Source organism: Chelon labrosus (assembly GCF_963514085.1).
Source record: "Chelon labrosus genome assembly, chromosome: 2".
Classification (NCBI taxonomy): domain Eukaryota; kingdom Metazoa; phylum Chordata; class Actinopteri; order Mugiliformes; family Mugilidae; genus Chelon; species Chelon labrosus.
Window position 1 is genome coordinate 3,402,293 of NC_140338.1, and position 23,955 is coordinate 3,426,247.

The 23,955-nt window shown below is 43.2% G+C and overlaps 1 protein-coding gene across 1 annotated transcript; it reads right to left on the bottom strand.

The window, feature by feature from the left end:
• Positions 1–1,804: 1,804 nt before the first annotated feature.
• LOC311506414 (uncharacterized protein) lies at positions 1,805–12,375 on the bottom strand (the record flags this gene model as incomplete). The annotated part of the gene is made up of 3 exons (XM_084570363.1): positions 1,805–3,460; positions 4,125–4,271; positions 10,738–12,375. 3 exons carry the CDS (start codon positions 12,373–12,375, stop codon positions 1,805–1,807), a joined length of 3,441 nt encoding a protein of 1,146 aa, XP_084426489.1.
• Between the last annotated feature and the right edge of the window lie 11,580 nt (positions 12,376–23,955).

Sequence of the window (23,955 nt, forward strand, 5' to 3'; positions counted from 1 at the left end):
TACATTCTGAGAAAAGCCAATTGAATCTAATAATGATGTAAATGAGGAGCTAAGGCTGTCACTGACAACATCAACATGGATGTTAAAGTCACCTACTATAATGACTTTATCTGTTCTAAGAACTAAATCACATAAAAACTCAGAGAATTCAGCTAAAAACTCAGAATAAGGAGCAGGTGGGCGATACACCACAACAAAGGAACAATACACTCTGACATGCATGAGGACACTTGTAGAACTATATGTGAACTCTATTGTTGTGGTTTTGTGTCTGGGGTTCTTTTTCCTGTTTTATTTTGTTAAGTTCCTGGTTTCCTGTTGGTGTTACTCCGTGTTTTCCTCTTTGTTTGATTCATTGATTTCTCCTTGTGTGCTCCACCCTGATTTGTTTCACCTGTGTCTCGTCACACCTCTGTGCCCTGCCTTACCGTTTGTTCTCTGGTCATGTTGTTCTTGTCTGATTACTTGTCACTTGTGTGTATACTTGTCTCCTTGCCATTTTCATGTGTCCTTGAAATTTTTGTCTCATCACGTTAAGCTTGTCTGCTCTGTTCATGTCACGTTCCTGGATTCAGGTCTCCCAGTAGTTTTTGTTCTCATTAAGTTAGGAATACCTGCCGTCTCTGCAGCGCTCTTTGTTTGGTCTTTTTTTTTTTTATTTATTTGACATTATTTGTGGAACATTGTCCCACAAACAACCTCTTGACATCTATACTTCTATGTACAAGTACAGATAGATAGATAGATAGATCTAGCAATTGATACCATACATAATATGTAACACAAAAAACTAAAAATAAACATTAAAAAAAATACCAAAAAAAAAAACGTGTAAATGTGCAAAAACAAAAGTCCAGAGTGTCATCTGTCACACACAGATGAGGAGTTGCACAGACTGATGACGTGAGGCAGGAACGATTTCCTGTAGCGTTCTTTGAGACAACAAAGTTGTCTGAGTCTTCTGAAGAAGGTTCTCCGTTGTCTGTCTATTGTGTGGTGGAGAGGGTGGTCAGAGTTATCCATGATTGATAACAGTTTCTTCTCTTCTCCACCACTGATTCAAATGTTTCCTGTCTGCAACCAATGACAGAGCCAGCCTTCCTGATCAGATTGTTTAGTCTGTTGGTGTCACTGGCCGTAATGCTGTTCCCCCAGCAGACCACAGCAGAGAAAAGGCTGCTGGCCACCACAGACTGGTAGACCATTTTGAAGGACCTCAGCTTCTTCAGGAAATAGAGTCTACTGCAGCCCTTCTTGTACACATCTGTACTGTTGGTTCTCCAGTTCTCAGTCTGTTGTCGATGGCCACTCCCACGTATTTGTAATCCTCCACCACCTCCACATCCCTACCAAGTATGCTGAGGGGCAGAGGAGCTGTTCCCTTCCTCCTGAAGTCAGTCACCATCTCTTTCGTCTTGTCCTCGTTAAGCAGCAGGTGATTCCTTCCAATCCACCCCACAAATCTGTCCACCAGCCTTTTATACTCCTCCTCGTCCCATCCACCACTTGTACACCCTACAACTGGAGAGTCATCAGAACATTTCTGTATGTGACATGACTCTGAGTTGTGCTGAATGTCAGTGGTGTATAAGGTGAACATGAACGGAGAAAGCACAGTGCCCTGTGGGGCTCCCACACCACTCAAAACTAATCAGTTTGTACCGTATCTCTCTAATCCATTCATATCTTTGTGTTCACAGCTGTACCAGTATTGTAGTATTAAAGCATATGTCTACAGAGTGTGAATAAAGTGTGAAGATCAGTAAGTTCATTCATTGATCACAAAGCTTCATCAATAAATGGATCAGACAGTTTGATCAACAGGACAGATGATCAGAGGTGCAGAGTTTTTACCACCATGATTCAGACCAGGATTGAAGAATGGGTAAAGTTTGTCAGTGAAGGAGCAGCCAGTAAAGGAGTAGATAAGAGCTGCAGTATCTACATCATGAAAGGAGACCAGACCCTCCTCATAATCCACAAACACCCCCACCTTCTCAGGACGAGAACCAAGAGAGAGACGCACTGGAGTACCAGCACAGGCTTTGTATTCATTTCCATTTCTAAAAATTACAGTCCAGAAACCATCTTGAGGTCTGAGAGTGATGTTTCCCTTCCTGTTGATTGACTTTCTGGCCACTCCTAGATCCCATTTAAACTTTCCTTTGACTTGAACCTGAAAGTAAAATCTACCTGAAGAGAAACTCTTCTTTCCTAAAACATTAACACATGTAGAAAATCTCTCTGGGTTGTCTGGAAGATTCTTCTTCTCGTCGCTATGATTCACTTGTTTTCCATCATCAGACAGGATGAGTTTAGGATGTGCTGTATCAGGATCAAGAGTCACATCCACTGCATACTGCTGGAGCCTCTTCAGCTCAGCCTCAAGCAGCAGCTTCTTCATGTCTTTACTGAGTGTCTCCTCCAGCTGAGTCACAGCTCTCACCACAGTCCACTCATATGATGGTGGACGGATGCTGACCCCTGTCCAGTCCTTGGTGGGTGGAGCAGCTTTCAGGGAGGAGAAGCTTTGGAGGAGTTGGAGGTGGTCTTCAGCGCATGAGAGCTGCTTTATCTCAGAGCTCCTCTTCATCAGCTCAGAGACTTCCTGTTCCAGATCTTTGATGAAACCTTCAGCCTGTTTCTCTGTTGTTTTCTGTTTGTCTTCAATCTCCTTTATGAGCTGGTTCAGGCCTCTCTCAACAGACTCCTTCAGAGCAGTGAAGACCTGAACACCTTCTGCTTTCTCTCTGTCTGCAGCATCTTTACTCATCTTCACTGACTCTTTCATCTCCTCAATCTTCAGTCGTCTCTTCTGGATCATCTGCTGAATTTCATCCTCTGTCTTCCCCAGCTCTGCCTTCTTTCCTTCATATTCTTCTTTCAGAGGAACAACCTCATGTGTCTTGTGGTCTAAAACAGAGCAGAACATGCAAACACATGTCTGGTCGGTCTTACAGAACAGCTCCAGAGGTTTATCGTGCTTCCTACACATCCTGTCTTCCAGGTTGTCCAAAGGGTGGATCAGCTGATGTCTTTTCAGGCGTGACACTGTCAGATGAGGCTCCAGGTGAGAGTCACAATAGGAGAGCAGACACACCAGGCAGGACTTCAGGGCCTTCAGTTTGGTTCCAGTGCAGACGTCACAGGGAACTTCTCCTGGTTTGGCAGCTTGTTGCTCTGAGCTGCTGCTGCTGGCTTTCTGTTGAGATTCATGTCTGAACTGAGCAACAATCTCAGAGAACAAAGTGTTGATGCTGAGCTGTATTCTTGTCTCAAACATCTTATTACACATTGGACACTGGAACGTGTCATTATGATCCCAGTGCTGAGTGATGCAGTGTTTGCAGAAGTTGTGTCCACATGGTATAGTGACTGGATCAGTGAACACATCCAGACAGATGGAGCACAGAAACTGATCTGCAGATCTCAGACATCTGGCAGCAGACATGTCTACACACTGACAACAAGAGAGAAAGAGAGAAAAAACACAATTTATGTAGAGATTTATTGATTATTGATGAGTTAACTTCTAAAGAAACATGATATTTCTCTACAGTCAGTGCTGCAGACAAGTGGCTTGTAACCACCGCTCAGTCCACCACCACCATCACTTCAGTTCAGGTGAGCAGACAACTAAGGAGGCTCCATCCAAGAAAACAAGCCGGCACGGACGTAGTGTCTCTACGATTACTCAGGGCCTGGGCTTCTGAGCTGGTGGAGCCCCTTCAGCCCACACCTTAGGAGGGTCCCCTGCAGTGGAAGACATCCTCCATCATCCCTGTCCCTAAGAAGTCACACCTGAGGGAGTTGAATGACTCCAGACTAGTCGACCTGACATCCAGCATCATGAAGACCATGGAGCGACTGCTGCTCCATCACATCAGGCCCCAGGTCCGTCACGCTCTAGACCCACTGCAGTTTGCGTACCAGGAGAAGGTGGAGGTGGAGGACGCCATCCTCTATCTGCTCCATCACACTCTGTCAAACTTGAATATGGTGAATGTTGCTGTGAGGATCATGATTTTTTTTTTTTTTTACTTTTCCAGCGCATTCAACACCATCCAGCCCCTGTTACTAAGGAACAAGCTAACAGACAGGGTGGGAGTGGACTCACAACTGACTTCCTGGATAGTGGACTTTCTCACTGGGAGACAGCAGTATGTCAGACTGGGGAACTGCACGTCCAGGACTATCGTCAGCAGCACTGGAGCACCACAGGGTTCTGTGGTCTCCCCTGTGCTATTCACCCTGCTCACCTCGGACTTCAACTACAACACAGAGTCATGTCACCTGCAGAAGTTCTCAGACGACACTACAATTGTGGGGTGTGTCAGGGATGGACAAGAGCAGGAGTACAAGAATCTGGTGAACAACTTTGTCACATGGTTTGGAGAGAACCATCTTCTGATCAATACAGTGGATAGTGGATTTCTGGATGGCCAGGCCCCACCTGCAGCCTTTAACCATCAACTGGGTTTCCTTCTGGATCACAAACTGGACTGGTCAGCTAACATAGACTCAGTATACAAAGAAGGTCAGAACTGTCAGAACTGAACCTCAGGAGGCTAAAGTCGTTTAATATCTGGTCGAAGATACTGGACATGTTCTACCAGACTATCGTTGCCAGTGTCCTCTTCTATGCTGTGGTGTGCTGGGGAGGCAGCACTAAGAAGAAGGACACCTCATGGCTGGACAAGCTGATACAGAAGGAGGACTCTGTGGTAGGGACAGAGCTGGAGTCCCTGACATCGGTGGTAGATGAAAGGACCTTGAACAAACTCTGGTCTATCATGAACAATGTCCACCACCCTCTACAGGACACCTTAGTCAGACAGACAAGCTCATTCAGTGACAGGCTGCTGTCTCTGTCCTGCTCCATGAACAGGCTGAGGAAGTCGTTTGTCCCTCAGGACATAAGTCTCTACAACGCTTCCCTGTGAGGAAACAACTGGACTGTGGTTATATATATAGTTATATTATTATTTCATATCTGTTTCTAAGTGATGAAGCTACTAGACACTGAATTTCCCTCTGGATAAATAAACGATCTATCTATCTATCTATCTATCTACAGTGTAATTTAATTTCACTTGATTTAATCTGACAGAGTCAGTGTGAAGTGGAAAGAGTGGAACTTCCTTGGACTGAAGCTCTAAGTTTTGATGCTGGTTGTTGAAACACAGTAAATATTATCAGCTGTACTCACCAGGATTTGAGTCAGATGTTGAGAAAGAACAGATGAACTCAGTTTAATTTTCTTCAGACAGAAACACAGAGATCCGTCTGGACTGCAGCTCTGCTGTCACTCTGACAAGCTTTGACTTACATTTCAGCAAAGTGACGTTGAATCTGGTCTTTCCAGTTTTACTTCTTCTGTGACTGCAGCTCTGTTTGTCACAGTTTGTTTCCTGTTTCATGTTCAAATGTGATCAGTTCAAATGTATTGAGATTATTACTTATTTTATTTCCTCATATGACTTTACTGCTGCTCATAAAAAGAGTGTAAATGTGTTTTCAGTCCTTATCAGCTCCACCAGAGTTCAAACTCTTCTGATAGTTGTTTTTACTGATCTCTGCTGGACACAGAGAAGAACTACACCAGACTTCACTTCACTTTGATGAACAACAACAAACTCTAAAAGTATTTCTGAACATATTGACTCTGTTGTAAACTCACATTCAGTTTGGATCATTGCTTCCATCTAGTGACTGAACTGTAGGAAGATCAAATCTATACTTCAGACCTGGTCATGTTTTGTATGTTATGTGATAGATAGATAGATAGATAGATAGATAGGTTTTATTTGTCTATCTATACAGCTACTGTGAGACTGCAGCCAGGGAGACATTTATTTTATTTGATAACTTACTAGCAAACTTTAAAATCCAGAGTTCATCTTCAACCTTTACGGAGATCTTGAGAATGTCCACATGAAATTTAGAGAGACGTGTCTACAGTCATGTTCAATATATCCATGCAAAGACTTCATTCATTCTTTCATTTTCAGGTCGCTGGACAGGTCGCCAGTCCATCACAGGGCTAACACAGAGACAGACAACCATTCACACTCACGAGAGGTCATATTTGAAGACCATCAGGAGGTTGGTCAGGAGGCTGGCAGCAGTGAGAATACAGAACAGAGAGATTCAAAATTTTGAAGCTGATTCATTTAAGTAGAGAAAGCAGCTCATTCAAACACACCTCTTCCTAATTCAGGGATAGAGAATAAGTCCTGGGAGCAAAGAAAATAACTTGATTTATTGAAGGATTCAGAGGTAAGATTAAAGTAGATATCATTTAATGTTTTGGCTGATTGCTGTATATAAACATAGAAAAAAAAGCTATCTTAGTCACAACAATAGTACTTAAGCAATGAACACCAGGCATCATGGGAAGACCACCAACAAAACTACGAGAAGGTTCAGTGACGATGTGACCATGGTTCAGTTCAACAAATTATAAGCTACATCAAAAAGAACATTTATAAACTTAACCATAAACATAGAGAGGGTGTCTGCCTCCTGAACCCAAACTGGGAGCTGGTTCCACAGGAGATGGAAAGACTGTATAAAGCTGCAGCATCTGAAGTATAGCCACATGAAGGAACAATACACTCTGACATGCATGAGGACACTTGTAGAACTACATGTGAACTCTATTGTTGTGGTTTTGTGTCTGGGGTTCTGTTTCCTCTTTTATTTTGTTAAGTTCCTGGTTTCCTGTTGGTGTTACTCCCTATGTTTTCGTCTTTGTTTGATTCATTGATTTCTCCTTGTGTGCTCCACCCTGATTTGTTTCACCTGTGTCTCCTCACACTTCTGTCCCCTGTGGGTATACACTCCTGATCAAAATTTTAAGACCAGTTGAAAAACTGCAAGAATTTACATTTTGCACTGTTGGGTCTTAAGAAGGTTCTAAGTAGTGCTTCAAAATGCAAAAAGAAGAAATGGGAGTGAGAGAAGAAAAAAATTTGAGTAAGCAATTTATTGCAAACAACATTAGACTGAAATATGCTGTTCATCAGCTGATCGAAAGTTTAAGATCACATCTCAAAAAAAAAAAAAACCCCAAAACAGAAATAAAATTTTCAAAAAAGGACTCAGTAATGAGTAGTTGTGTCATTCGTGTTAATCACCTCAGAAATTCGTTTCGGCATGCTTGATGCTAGTGCTTCCAGGAGGCTAGTGGGAATGTTGTTCCAAGTGGTGAAGATGGCTTCACGGAGGGCATCCACTGTCTGGAACTGGTGTCCATTTTTGTAAATTTCCCTTGCCATCCAACCCCAAATGATTTAGATCAGGGGAACACGCAGGATGGTTCACAAGAGTGATGTTATTTCTCTCGAAGAAGTCCTTTGTTAGGGAAACATTGTAAACTGCAGCGTTGTCCTGTTGAAAAACCCAGTCATTACCACACAGACGATGGCCTTCAGTCATGAGGGATGCCCCCCGCAACATCTCCACATAGCCAGCTGGCGTTTGATACCTCTGCACAACCTGAAGCTCCATTGTTCCATTGAAGGAAAAAGCCCCCCAGATCATAATGGCGCCCCTCCACTGTGCCGTGTAGAAAACATCTCAGGTGGGATCTCCTTGTCATGCCAGTAACGTTGGAAGCCATCAGGGCCGTCAAGGTAAATTTTTTTCTCATCGGAGAATAAAACTTTTTTTCACCTTTCAATGTCCCATGTTTGGTGCTCTTGTGCAAACTCCAAACGGGCAATTTTGTGCCGTTGAAGGAGACGAGGTCTTTGAAGACGTTTTTTGTTCTTAAAACCCTTCTCTCGCAGATGCCGTCTAATGGTTATGGGACTGCAGTTGGCACCAGTGACAAGCTTAATTTGGGCCGAGGATCCCGTGTCTTGACGGACAGCCAATTGGATCCTCCGGCTCACTTGACTTTTTTTTCCCATAACCCTCAGGATCTTTTAAGAATTTTAAAATGACTGTCTTACTGCGTCCAACCTCAGCAGCAATGGCACGCTGTGAGAGGCCTTGCTTATGCAGCTCACCAATCCAACTGCATTCAAAGAGAGAAAGCTTTTTTGCCTTTGCCATCAGGAGGTCATGACAGTGTGGGTACCTGACAGAAAATTACACTGAATCCACATTTTTGCGAACATTTGGGCTTTTAAAGGCTGTGGTCTTAAACTTTTGATCAGCTGATGAACAGCCTATTTCAGTTTAATGGTTGTTTGCAATAAATTGCCTACTCAATTTTTTTTCTTGTTTCACTCCCATTTCTTCTTTTTGCATTTTGAAGCACTACTTGGAACCTTCTTAAGATCCAACAGTGCAAAATGTAAATTCTTGCAATTTTTCAACTGGTCTTAAAATTTTGGTCAGGAGTGTATATAGCCCTGCCTTCCCCTTTGTTCTCTGGTCATGTTGTTCTTGTCTGATTACTTGTCACTTGTGTGTATACTTGTCTCCTTGCCATGTTCATGTGTCCTTGAAAATTTTGTGTCATCACATTAAGCTTGCCTGCTTTGTTCGTTTCACGTTCCTGGATTCAGGTCTCCCAGTATTTTTTGTTCTCGTTAAGTTAGGAATACCTACCGTGTCTGGTTTGTTTTGTTTTTACTGTCAGTTCCTGCCTCAGTCCACTCTGTCCTGCATTAGGGTCCTACCCCCATTATCCCACAAACAACGTCTTGACATCTATATTTCTATGTACAAGTACAGATAGTACAGACTAATGGCTTGAGACAACAAAGTTGTCTGAGTCTTCTGGAGAAGCTGCTCCGTTGTCTGTCTATTGTGTGGTGGAGAGGGTGGTCAGGGTTATCCATGATTGATAAGAGTTTGTTCATAGTCATCTTCTCCACCACTGAGTCAAATGTCCTTCTAAAACGTGGCGCACGCTCAGATTTAGAAGCATTTTTCCTTTATACATTCCAAGCAAGCGTACCTGACCCCTCCCTGGCCACGCCCCTTTCAATATGCAAATTATATTTAAATTGACCCTGCACCTGTGATTACCCTCTCTGCGTGATCAGAAAACGAAAACATAAGAATGAATAAGACGGAAAAAAAGAAGAACTTCACAGAAAGCGAATTGGAGATACTCACTGGAGTGGAGGTGCGCAAAAATGTTGTCTTTGGCACGCTGCCAAAATGTTGGTTACTTGCATTTGCGCATCACGTATGATCTGTACATTGATCGAATGAAAATGTTTCCTGTTGACATTTACAAATCCATACAATGGCGCTTTTATAGCAATGTGTGTGCAGTCGATAGCTCCGATTACATTCAGAAAACCGTCTCTCATTGCAAATTGCTCTTCAGTGCTGACCTGTTCAGATGAATTGTATGGGAATTTGATATACCTGACTGACATGTGGTTAATTCCGTCCCAAACGGCTTGCATGGGTCTGCTCAGGGTCGACCAGTACAGTCCCGATCGGTCGGAGTAATAGTTTTTTACATTTATGACAGTTTTCCGGCATCACCCCAAGTGTCTCCAAAGGATCAACATCTGTAGAAGTCAGTGTACACCAGCCATGACGTTGGCGTAGGCACGTACAAAGTTCGCTGACATTTCACTCTTGATACATCTGAACTTTCCGTGAACAAGTACGTACGGAACGTTTTTGTACGCACGCAACCTTCATATATGAGGAGCCTGGTGATTCCTTCTAGACGACCCCACAAATCTGTCCACCAGCCTTTAATACTCCTCCTCGTCCCGTCTACCACTTATACACCCTACAACTGCAGTCATCAGAACATTTCTGTATGTGACATGACTCTGAGTTGTGCTGGAAGTCAGTGGTGTATAAGGTGAACAGGAATGGAGAAAGCACAGTGTCCTGTGGGGCTCCCACACCATTCACCACCACATCAGACAGGGCATGACCCAAACACATGAACTGTGGCCTGTCTGTCAGGTAGTCAGTGATCCAGGAGACAGTGGACGCACCAACACCCATCGACCGCAGCTTCTCAATCAGCAACAAAGGCTGGACGGTGTTGAAGGCACTGGAGAAATCAAAGAATGTGATTCTCACTGAACCTCCACCACCATCCAGGTGTGAGTGAGCTAAAGAGTGAGTTAAATTTGTGCTTACTTTTAAAGCTTAGAATGATTTTAATTTCTGTTTTAAGTTAAGACTGTTCTCTCACTGATGCAGAGACGTCTGAAAACCTGTAAAATGACCATTTAGAAAGGAATTTGTAGAGAGACTGAGACTTACTTTACATCTGTTTTTAAAAATAGTTCTGATCAAAAAATGAATGAAACCATGTTAAAGGTGTTGACACCAGAAAGAAACATAATTGACACAACCCAGTACACAGCTCTTGGCCTTTAATTGTAGTTCATTTTACAATCATCACAAATTACACACATGTGTTTTTCCTGATGGATCCATCACTGGGTGTTACAGGGTGAAGAGTTTCATGAATCAACAGTGAAAAAACATTAAAACAAGTAATTGGTAAAAGCCCAACAACCATTAAATCTATACTGATAAATTAAAGAATGAAGGAATGTACACATTAATGAAAGAAAACAAGGTGATATGAACATTTTTTACCATAATTCACAATAAAATCTTTTTATTCCTCAACAATCAGTTTGTACCGTGTCTCTCTAATCCATTGATATCTTTGTGTTCACAGCTGTACCAGTATTATAGTGTTAAAGCATATATGTACAGAGTGTGAATAAAGTGTGAAGATCAATAAGTTCATTCATTCATCTCAAAGCTTCATCAATAAATGGATCAGACAGTTTGATTGACAGGACAGATGATCAGACGTGCAGAGTTTTTACCACCATGATTCAGACTAGGACTGAAGAATGGGTAAAGTTTGTCAGTGAAGGAGCAGCCAGTAAAGGAGTAGATAAGAGCTGCAGTATCTACATCATGAAAGGAGACCAGACCCTCCTCATAATCCACAAACACCCCCACCTTCTCAGGAGGAGAACGAAGAGAGAGACTGACTGAAGGATCAGCACAGGCCTTGTATTTATTTCTATTTCTCAAACATACAGTCCAGAAACCATTCTGAGGACTCAGTGGGATTATTGCCTTCCGGTCGATTGACTCTCTGACCACTCCGAGATCCCATTCAGTCTTTCCTTTAACCTGAACCTGAAAGTAAAATCTACCTGAAGAGAAACTCTTCTTTCCTAAAACATTTACACAATTCGAAAATCTCTCTGGGTTGTTTGGAAGATTCTTCCTCACATCACTATGATTCACTTGTTTTCCATCATCAGACAGGATGAGTTTAGGATGTGCTGTATCAGGATCAAGAGTCACATCCACTGCATACTGCTGGAGCCTCTTCAGCTCAGCCTCAAGCAGCTTCTTCATGTCTTTACTGAGTGTCTCCTCCAGCTGAGTCACAGCTCTCACCACAGTCCACCCATATGATGGTGGACGGACGCTGACCTCTGTCCAGTCCTTGGTGGGTGGAGCAGCTTTCGGGGAGGAGAAGCTTTGGAGGAGGTGGAGGTGGTCTTCAGAGCGTGAGAGCTGCTTTATCTCATAGCTCCTCTTCATCAGCTCAGAGACTTCCTGTTCCAGATCTTTGATGAAACCTTCAGCCTGTTTCTCTGTTGTTTTCTGTTTGTCTTCGATCTCCTTTATGAGCTGGTTCAGGCCTCTCTCAACAGACTCCTTCAGAGCAGTGAAGGCCTGAACACCTTCTGCTTTCTCTCTGTCTGCAGCATATTTACTCATCTTCACTGACTCTTTCATCTCCTCAATCTTCAGTCGTCTCTTCTGGATCATCTGCTGAATTTCATCCTCTGTCTTCTTCAGCTCTGCCTTCTTTCCTTCATATTCTTCTTTCAGAGGAAGAACCTCATGTGTCTTGTGGTCTAAAACAGAGCACAGCACGCAGACACATGTCTGGTCGGTCTTACAGAACAGCTCCAGAGGTTTATCGTGCTTCCTACACATCCTGTCTTCCAGGTTGTCCACAGGGTGGATCAGCTGATGTCTTTTCAAGCCTGACATTGTCAGATGAGGCTCCAGGTGAGAGTCACAGTAGGAGAGCAGACACACCAGGCAGGACTTCAGGGCCTTCACTCTGGTTCCAGTGCAGACGTCACAGGGAACTTCTCCTGGTTTGGCAGCTTGTTGCTCTGAGCTGCTGCTGCTGGCTTTCTGTTGAGCTTCATGTCTGAACTGAGCAACCATCCCAGACAACAAAGTGTTGATGCTCAGCTGAGGTCTAGTGTGAAACATCGCTTTACACTTTGGACACTGGAACGTGTCAATATGATCCCAGTGTTGAGTGATGCAGTGTTTGCAGAAGTTGTGTCCACATGGTGTAGTGACTGGATCAGTGAACACATCCACACAGATGGAGCACAGAAACTGATCTTCAGATCTCAGACATCTGGCAGCAGACATGTCTACACAATGACAACAAGAGAGAAAGAGAGAAAAAAACCCAGTTTAAGTAGAGATTTATTGATGAATGATGAGTTGTTGAATTTCTAAAGAAACATGCTGTTTCCTCTACAGTCATTGCTGCAGACAAGTGGCTTGTAACCACCCCTCACTCCACCACCATCATCACTCCGGCTCAGGTGCGCAGACAACTAAGAAGTCTCCATCCAAGAAAAGCAGCAGTGCCAGACGTAGTGTCCCCATGATTACTCAGGGCCTGTGCTTCTGAACAAGGGCAGCCCCTTTAGCATGCATTTAACTTGAGCCTACACCTTAGGATGATCCCCTGCAGTGGAAGACGTCCTGCATCATCCCTGTCCCTAAGAAGTCACACCTGAGGAAGATGAATAACTACAGAGAAGTCGCCCTGACATCCAGCATCATGAAGACCATGGAGAGGCTGCTGCTCCATCACATCAGGCCCCAGGTCCATCACGCTCTAGACCCACTGCAGTTTGCGTACCAGGAGAAGGTGGAGGTGGAGGACGGCATCCTCTACCTTCTCCATCACACTCTGTCACATTTGGACAGGGCACTTCCAGAGCATTCAACACCATCCAGCCCCTGTTACTGAGGAACAAGCTCACAGAGATGGGAGTGGACTCACAACTCACTTCCTGGATAGTGGACTATCTCACTGGGAGACCTCAGTATGTCAGGTTGGGGAACTGGACGTCCAGGACTATCGTCAGCAGCGCTGGAGCACCACAGGGGTCTGTGCTCTCCCCTGTCCTATTCACCCTGTACACCTCGGACTTCAACTACAACACAGAGTCATGTCACCTGTAGAAGTTCTCAGACGACACTTCAATTGTGGGGTGTATCAGGGATGGACAAGAGCAGGAGTACAAGAATCTGGTGAACGACTTCATCTTATGGTGCAGAAAGAACCATCTTCTGATCAATACAGCTAAAACCAAAGAGATGGTAGTGAATTTCTGGAGGTCTAGGCTTTACCTGCAGCCAGTAACCATCAACGGGGAGTGGGCAGAGGTGGTTCAGACCTATAAGTACCTGGGTGTACATCTGGATCACAAACTGGACTGGTCGGCTAACATAGACTCAGTATACAAAGAATAGCTCTCTCTATTTCCTCAGGAGACTAAGGTGGTTTAATATCTGCCGGAAACTGCTGGACATGTTCTACCAGACTATCGTTGCCAGTGTCCTCTTCTGCTCTGTGGTGTCCTGGGGAGGCAGCAGCTGGGACAGAGCTGGAGTCCCTGACATCAGTGGTAGATGAAAGGACCTTGAACAAACTCTGGTCTATCATGAACAATGTTCACCACCCTCTACAGGACACCATAGACAGACAGAGAAGCTTGTTAAATATTATCAGCTGTACTCACCAGTATTTGAGTCAGATGTTGAGAAAGAACCGATGAACTCAGTTTAATTTTCTTCAGACAGAAACACAGAGATTCGTCTGGACTGCAGCTCTGCCGTCGCTCTGACTAACTTTGACTTTCATTTCAGGAAAGTGACGTTGAATCTGGTCAAAGTTCAGACATGATCAGTTCAAATGCATTGAGTTTATTACTTATTTAATTTCCTGGTGTGACTTTATTGCTGCTCATAAAAAGACTGTAAATGTGTTTGTTTTTCAGTCATCAGCTCCACCAGATTTCAAGTTCTTGTGATAGTCGTTGATTTTTCTGACCTCTGCTGGACACAGAGAAGAACTACACCAGACTTCACTTCACTTTGATTAACAACAACAAACTCAAAGTATTTCTGAACATATTAACTCTGTTGTAAACTCACATTCAGTTTGGATCATTGCTTCCATCTAGTGACTGAACTGTAGGAAGATCAAATCTGTACTTCAGACCAGGTCACGTTACCCTGTGATACAACTACTGTGAGACTGCAGCCAGTGAGGCATTTATATTGTTTGATAACTTATCAGCAAACTTCAAAATCCAGAGTTCATCTCCAACCTTTACTGAGATCTTGAGAATGTCCGCATATGAAACTTAGAGAGACGTGTCTACAGTCATGTTCAATATATCCATGCAAAGACTTTTTAAATATAACATTTAAAGAAATTATTATTGTTTACAATGTAAGATCATTTTATCAAATATCTGCTTCAGGATGTCCAGGAGGTGGAGACAGAGACCGGGGTAAACAGATAGATCAGGTGTTCAGCCAGAAGGCAAAGAAAATGACCAAGATATTTTAAGTTGGCCCAGGGACAGAGCATGGGGTCCAGATAGTTCAGGGGGTTGGCTTGGAGGGAAAGCAGACTGGAGAGGTCATATTTGAAGACCATCAGGAGGCTGGTCAGGTGGTTGGCAGCAGTGAGGATACAGAACAGAGAGATTCAAAATGTTGAAGCTGATTCATTTAAGTAGAGAAAGCAGCTCATTCAAACACACCTCTTCCTAATTCAGGGATAGAGAATAAGTCCTGGGAGCAAAGAAAATAATTTGATTTATTGAAGGATTCAGAAGTAAGATTAAAGTAGATATCATTTAATGTTTTTGCTGATTGCTGTATATGAACATAGAAATAAAAGTCATCTTAGTCAAAACAATAGTACTTAAGCAATGAACAGCAGGCACCATGGGAAGACCACCAACAAAACTACGAGAAGGTTCAGTGACGATGTGACCATGATTCAGTTCAGCAAATTATAAGCTACATCAAAAAGAACATTTATAAACTGAACCATGAACATAGAGAGGGTGTCTGCCTCCTGAACCCAAACTGGGAGCTGGTTCCACAGGAGATGGAAAGACAGTATAAAGCTGCAGCATCTGAAGTATAGCCACATGAAGGAACAATACACTCTGACATGCATGAGGACACTTGTAGAACTACATGTGAACTCTATTGTTGTGGTTTTGTGTCTGGGGTTCTGTTTCATGCTGTGTTCATGACACGTTCCTGGTTTCAGGTCTCCCAGTATTTTTTGTTCTCTTTAAGTTAGGAATACCTACCATCTCTGGTTTGTTTTGTTTTTACTGTCAGTTCCTGCCTCAGTCCACTCTGTCCTGCATTAGGGTCCTACCCCCATTATCCCACAAACAACCTCTTGGCATCTATACTTCTATGTACAAGGATAGATAGATGGATAGATAGATAGATAGATCTAGCACTCGACACCATAAATAGTATATAACAAAACAAACTAGACAATTCCCCTGCGGGAAATCGCGAGAGTGATGCAGTGGCCGCAGCAGTCTGCGATACCATGCTATATTGCTGTGATAGTACGATGCTACGATGCTACGATGATGCTACTATGCCAAGATGCTACAATGCTATGATGCTAAGATACTAAGATGCTATGATACTAAGATGCTACAAAGCTAAGATACTATGTTGCTACGATGCTAAGATGTTACAATGCAGTTATACTAAGATGCTATGATGCTTTAATGATCACCTGTTCATATAGTCATAATATAATCCTGGTGAAAATATTTGCGACTTACGTTGCAAATAATTTCATGTTTGACAACAAAAAGTAATGGTCAGGTCAAGACAGGTATGAAAGTATTCGCAACTTACGTCGCGAATGTCTTTACTAAGTAGCATGTCTTTACTACCATGAGCAGCAGCTATAACAAAAAGCACAACTCAAATAGTCATTTAAGGCCTGGTTCCTTCTGACTGGATGGGTGTGAGTTTGATGTCATGCAGGGTACAACAAACCAAACAGGATGAGGAGGATGCAGTTGGCCTGGCTGAGAGAGAGAGACACTGAGAAGGGTCGTCCTTTACGCCCTTCTACAAACTGAAGGGCAGGTACAGGCAGCAGAGCCCTCCCAGCTCCACCTGAAAGCCAGCATCAAATAAGGAAGAGAGTGGGAGGGATCGTCACACCCCCACCAGGATTATATTATGACTATATGAACAGGTGAATTATTATGATTAACGATCAATTATTACAATTTGCTCGTTAATCATAATAATTTTAACAATAAAACTCATTACTCCTACCTGAGCAATAGTTTAACAGTTTACGGCACAGTCTTACAGTTAGAAAAACAATAATATTAAACTTAACACATCCAGGCTGTAACAAGGAATCAGCGATGAAGTGAAGACCTTCAAATTGTCCTGCGAGTCCAGCTCTTCGTCTCATGTTGGACGTCACTGCAGTCTGTCTGGATCAGCTGGAGGAAAACTATAGGCAGACAAATAGACATGTCAAATAATGTTATGTAACATACTTAATATAACTCTTATGAGTGTTCAACAGCTCATTATTTATTTAATTAAAAACATCATATTATATTAAATTACTCCAATTATATATATATATATATACTGTCATTAATGTTGTTGCAAGCCATAAATGTTTCCTACTTTATGTGGTGGAATAATATATTTTTCAGTTTGACACAGTTTCATTTAAAAATATTGTAATATTCCATGATGTTCCATGCTATGCTTTTATTCTGAAACTCCAGTACCGGAGTAGAATGTTACAAATGTATGTCCATGGTTACTGTTGCCGGAGTGAGGAAAATAAAGAGTAGCGGAGCTACAGACAGCTACAAAGTTACGGTGCTGGTATCCGGTTTGTCGTACAGGATAGATTATTAACAGTGTGAGTAGTCTATCGCAACATGGTGTCAGAAGCTAGTCGCTAGACTACGGACCCGCCGCGTAAAAAAAAAAAAAAAAAAAGAGAAAGGAAGACGTGAAAAAGTGTCGGTGAAAGTGTGTCGCTGAAAAGAAAAAAACAACGGTAAGAAGAAATGGAAGCCTTCGGTGTTCCTACCCCCAAAATGGATTGGGACTCGACCAATTTACCGGATGGATGGCGGAGATTTCGACAACACGTCGAGCTCATGTTTACCGGACCACTTAAGGCAAAGTCAGAAGAGGAGAAATGCAGCTTTCTTCTGCTGTGGATCGGTGATAAAGGACGCGACATCAGCAACACTTGGACACTAACGGCTGACGAGGCGAAGACGTTAAAGACGTACTACGACAGATTCACGGAGTACCTCACCCCTAAAGCAAACCCCATCTTTGCCAGGTACAAGTTCCATGAGAAGACACAAGGAAGCAGTGAGTCTTTTGAACATTTTGTGACTGAACTGAAGTTGCTTGTGAAGGACTGTGGCTACGCAAACAGTGATGAAATGGTCAGGGACCGTATAGTGTTCGCCACCAACTCACCTAGAGTGCGAGAGAAGTTGCTTAGCAACGGACCGGAGCTGACGCTGGAGAAAGCAATAGACATAGCGCGCTCCCATGAACTATCACAAGCACAGTTAAAGGCTATGGCAAATGAATGTCAAGTGCATGCAGTCCACCACAAGATGGTAAAGCCAGGGGCCAGGAGAGGTGCTAGTAACAAGGCAAATGACTACCAGAAAACTCAGGAGAAAGCCTGTAGTATGTGCGGAGGAAACCACAACTACACAGCAGAGTGCCCTGCAAAAGGCAAGCAGTGTATGAAGTGCAAGAAGTTCAACCACTATGCAAGAGTGTGTAAAACAAAGCCTCAGACTCAGAATAGAGGAAGATACAAGAACGTTCACACTGTTGAAGAGGTCGATGAGGACTACGATTCTGAGCTGTATGTGGACACTGTTACTGCAGAGGAAGAGGATGAGGAAAGTGCATATACAGACATCGGACTGGGACCACAGAACCGACAGCTGAAGTTCAAGCTGGACACTGGAGCTCAAGCCAGCATAATCCCAGCCGCTGTCTTTGCCACGCTCATGCCCAAAACACAGTTAAAAGCCCCAGATCATAGGTTAACAGGCTATGGGGGACACTCACTTGAAGTGAAAGGCTACTGCAACATAGAAGGGAGGTATAAAGAGAGGTCAACCATCCAGAAGTTCTATGTAGTGAACTGTAATGGCCCCCCTATCCTAGGCTTCAGAGCATGTAAAGCGCTAGGGCTAATTAAAGTAATATATGCAGTGAGCAGTGACAAAGAGAGAACCACTCAGTCAGACAACATTTTTAGTGAGTATGCAGATGTTTTTAAAGGCATCGGCACATTCCCAGGTGAATGTAGTTTCACTATTGACCCAGAGGTAGCACCAGTGGTTTGTCCACCACGCAGAGTACCATTTGCACTAAAAGATCGTCTAAAAACAGAGTTAGACAACATGGAGAGAGAAGGCATAATCTGTAAAGTAACTGAGCCTACACAGTGGGTTAATGCCTTAGTAGTGTGTGAGAAACCAAAGACAGGCAAGCTTAGAATATGCCTGGACCCAAGACCCTTAAATAAGGCAATAATGAGGCCACACTACCCCCTACCCACACTTGAGGATGTAACATCCAAGTTAGCAGGGGCAAAGTTTTTCAGCATCTTAGATGCGAGATCAGGCTATTGGGCTATTAAGTTAAGCGAGGAGTCATCGCTACTCACCACATTTAACACTACATGCGGTAGATATCGCTTTCTCAGGCTACCCTTTGGCATTGTATCAGCCCAAGATGAGTTTCAGAGGCGAGTAGATGAGACATATGAAGGCCTTAGGGGCGTGGCTGGGATAGTTGATGACATCGTTGTTTTTGGAAAAACAAAGGAGGAACACGACCGCAACCTCAGAGCAATGCTCAGCAGGACCAGAGAGCGAGGAATGAGACTGAATCCCGAGAAGTGTCGCATCTGCGTTCCTGAAGTGAGCTACTTTGGACATAGGCTGACAGCAGACGGCCTAAGACCAGACCCACTTAAAGTGAAAGCAATCAGAGAGATGTCACCGCCCAAAAGTGAGGCAGAGTTGGACACTGTTCTTGGTATGGTGACTTACTTAGCTAGGTTTGCTCCCAATCTATCTGAGGTAACAGCACCACTAAGACAGCTACTGAAGGAGGACACAGAGTTCAAGTGGAACAATACACACGAGAGTGCATTCCAGCGGATGAAGGAGATCATCACAGCGGAGCCAGGGCCGGTGTTGGCCTACTTCGATCCTGAAAAAGAAGTGACACTGCAAGTAGATGCATCAAAAAATGGCCTGGGTGCAACCATCATGCAGGAAGGCAGGCCAGTTACATATGCATCAAAGCTGCTTAATAAGACAGAGCAGAATTACGCCCAAATAGAGAAGGAACTGTATGCAGTTTTATTTGGGTGTAGGAGGTTTCACGAGTACCTCTATGGGCGAAATGTAACTGTGGAGTCAGACCACAAACCACTGGAGTCCATACTCCGAAAACCACTAGCCCTTGCACCACCACGTTTACAGCGCATGATGCTGGCACTGCAGAAATACAGCATCACTCTCATCCACAAGCCGGGCAAGGAAATCCCGGTGGCCGACACATTGTCCAGGAAGTCCATGGATGATGAGGACAGCTCACTATCTGAAGCTATGGAGACTCAGATACACACAGTCATCAGTGCAGCACCTGTAAGCGCAGACAGGATGAACGACATCAGAACAGCAACTGCTCAAGACGAGCAACTGTCCACTCTCAAGCAGGTCATCTGGTCAGGCTGGCCGGAGACAAGAAAAAAGTGCCACCCACATGTCAGTGAGTATTGGAACCACCGTGATGAAATCACTGAGGCTGAGGGCATCCTTCTAAAAGGTGAGAAGATCATCATTCCACACAGCCTCAGACCTCACATGTTACGCTGCATACACACTGGACACTTTGGAGTGGAGAAAAGCAAGCACAGAGCACGGGACGTTATGTTTTGGCCAGGCATGAGTCAGCAGATAGAAGAAATGGTTAAACAATGTGACATCTGCCAAACACACCGCAGCGCCAACACAAAGGAGCCCATGCTCTCACATGAGATTCCAGAGAACCCGTGGGAGACTGTAGGAACAGACCTATTCTCATGGAACTCAGAGAACTATATAGTGATCTGTGACTACCTCAGCAGGTACTTTGAGGTAGAACGCCTAACACACATCACCACCAATGCTGTCATTCACAGAATGAAAGCAGTATTTGCAAGGCATGGCATCCCAAAAAAAGTGATTAGTGACAACGGGCCATGCTACCGCTCACATGAGTTTAAACAATTTGCAGACTCATGGGGATTCCAGCATGTCACCTCAAGCCCACATCATCCGCAGAGCAACGGCCTTGCAGAAAAGACTGTTCAGACTGCAAAGCGGATCTTCACCAAGGCCAAGGAGGACAAGAGAGACCCGTACCTCAGCCTGCTGGAGTATAGAAACACTCCAGTTGATGGACTCAAATCACCAGCTCAAATCCTGATGAGTCGCAGGCTACGCTCCATCCTGCCCAACACAACTCAACAACTACGACCTCAGGTAACCCCCCAGGACACTGTACGAGCAAGGAGAGAGAGCTGCCAACAGCGCCAAAAAGAGCACTACAGCAGATCTACAAAACCCTTATCACCACTACATGCCGGGGCACCCATCCGTTTCCAGCAAGGAGATGGCACATGGAAACCAGCAACAGTCATCCAACCAGCTGAAACACCACGTAGCTACCACATCAGAACTGGCGATGGACAGACTTTCAGGCGCAACCGACGTCATCTGATCAACAACAACACACCTGTCATACAGCAGCCAGAGATCAGTGAGGACGACGCTGGACGAGACACAGAAAATGAACAGCAACAACCTGTGTCTGTGAGTGAGCCAGATCACTCGGGGCCTTATCGTACCAGATACGGCCGTGTGATTAAGCCAAGGAAAGCCTTTGACTTATAAACTAACTTATTTGAAAAAAAAAAAAAAAAAAAAAAATGTATGTCATGTTGCTGTGAAATTGAATATTGCATTTTGAATGAAAATTGAATTTGAATATGCATCTAAACGAAAATGAATGAATTTTTAACTTGTGTTTTGAAAAAAAAAAAAAAAATGTCCTTGAAAGAATAAGACACATTTGGTATGTGGATGTTCCTAAACATCACAATAGAACATTTGTATGGAACACTTGAGATAGCAGCATAGGCTACTGTGTTATTTGATGTAGTCAAAGTATTTATTATATTTGTTATTTGTGACTTGCATATGCACAGCTTATTTTTTTTGTTGAAGGGAGATGTAATATTCCATGATGTTCCATGCTATGCTTTTATTCTGAAACTCCAGTACCGGAGTAGAATGTTACAAATGTATGTCCATGGTTACTGTTGCCGGAGTGAGGAAAATAAAGAGTAGCGGAGCTACAGACAGCTACAAAGTTACGGTGCTGGTATCCGGTTTGTCGTACAGGATAGATTATTAACAGTGTGAGTAGTCTATCGCAACAAATATCTTCCCTTTAAATTGTAAAACTTCAACATTATTACTGTGATAAGCACCCACTGCAACGCGGCGAATTAGCCGGCGGCTAACCCCACTAGCCTCCGCGTTAGCTCACGGCTAACTGCCGCGGCTAATTCGTGTTTAACTCCCGCGGGTCCGCGGTTAAATCCCGGTTAGCTAGCGGTTAGCTCGAGGCTAACTCCGCGGTTGAGTCCGCGGCGTTAAGGTAGCGGCTAGCTAGCTCCGTTAGCTCCGCTAGCTTGCTAACATACATGAGCTATGCTGGAAGGCTAGTCGTCGGCTAAATCACTGGGCGGCTAGTCGTTAGCGTCTGTTAGCAGTTTAGCTATTCACTGACCTAATAAGATGAAGGAAACGGGCCAGGGATGTTGTGTCAGGAGTTTCAGCAAAGCAGCCAGATATAATTTGTGTTTAAAATAAAGGAAAAGGTCAAACATGACTGAGAAGTTGTCATTCAGTCAATGAGAAGAGCTATAGCTAAGAGGCCCAGCAGCTGTGTGAAAGCACCAAGCGAGACAGGGATGGTTTGGGGGGTTTTAATGTTTTGGCAGATCATGTTTTCCACTGAGAGCTCTTTTCCCGCCTCTCGTCCCCTGCAGCTGCGTGTGTGAACGTGTGTAAGCTGGTTGGGGTCTGGTTGTCATGGCTACTAGGGTCAACTGCTCCTGTTCGAATGTCAGTTGGAAGACGGGGAGAGAGAGAGAAAATGCTGAAAAATCGCCTCGAACAGGAAGGACTTGTGGCCAAACCGTATTTCCAATCATTGAACCGACTTAACTTTGGGCATCTTGAGGCTTTCCTGAACGTCTACATATGCAGTTTGTGGGTAAAATGAAGAAATGTGACCTATTTAAAGCGATTCAAAGAAAGGTTACGTCTGCTTTCCTCCAGAAATTTCCCTGCCTTTTTAACATGGCAGTCTATGGAGATGTGGGTGGGTGTTGCTGGAGCATCTTTGTGTCTGACGCCAAAACTATAAGACTTACAGCTTTAGCAGACGAATTTGAGTGAGAAGACACATTTTCCTACGTTTCTATGTATAAATTATGTCTGTCGTGTGAAATTTGTGGCCACGGGAGCAGTTTCTGTGCAGTTTTTTGACTAACTTTCTTCTCCCCTCCTCACTCTACACTGTAAACAATTTGCCTGTAAAATAACAGTAAAGAGCTGGCAGCACAGACGCCAGCAGTATACCGTTATTTTAACGGTATTTAAACGTAAAATACTTTACGGTATTAGTCTGTAAACCATAAAAACAGTATATTCCTGTATTTCTATAATTTACAGTAAAGAGCTGGCAGCAAAGACGCCAGCAATATACTGTAATTTTACAGTAGTAGTGTGTAAACCAGACATACAGTATATTTCTGTATTCATACTGTTATTATACAGTCTATTACAGTAAAAAATAAATGCCGCATATTTCTGTGATTATTTGGAAATTAAAATAACATTTTGTTTAGGTTGTTACTTTGTAGACAGTGCCTGTCTACAGTAAACAAACAATTTCAACCTGACCCTAAGCCTGGATTCAAGTGTCTCTCCACTGAAAAAATAAAAAACTTGGATCAACTTAAAAAAATGAACTCAAAGCAAATAATTTTATTTCGTTTAACCTGAAAAGTTTAACTCCATGCAACCACTAATTAAAGGTTGGAGCAATCTAATTGTTTTTAGGTTGGAGCAAACTAATTATTTTAGGTTGGAGCAAACTAATTATTTTAGGTTGGAGCTTTAGGTTGGAGCAAACTAATTATTTTAGGTTGGAGCATAACTATTTTAGGTTGTCTCAAATAAAAAAAAGTAACAGTTGTCATTATTTGAAATGTATAGTAAATCAAATTTTAAAAAATTGCTTTTAATACATTTTGATCAGTGACTACTCAGAACACTTTCCTTAAGAACACATTCATATTTATTGTTCCATAAATTGACAACACTGAACATGTGTTTAAAATCTATTTAGATAAACAGTCTTCTTCAGCTGAACACCAGAAACGAGACTATTGATGTCATCAGAAGACAAATCATGAAGCTGCAATAGTAGCTCAACTCCTAAGACATCATGCCAGGACATACATTTTCTTATTCAGATGTAAGCCTTATTATCAACTAAACACAAAAGCTGTTGCAACTGAGGGCAACTCGTTCAGGACCTCTGTTCCTTCGATGACAGTCTTAATGTCTTTGTGTGGATGGAGAGGATCCTCTTTCTCAGTGACAAAGATCGCCATGGTTTGCTGCAGCTCTTCAACCTCATTTTCCTGCATTAAAAAGAAAGAAGAAGAAAAAAAGACATGTTATTGTTTCAGAAATCTCCAGATTTCATGTTAGATCA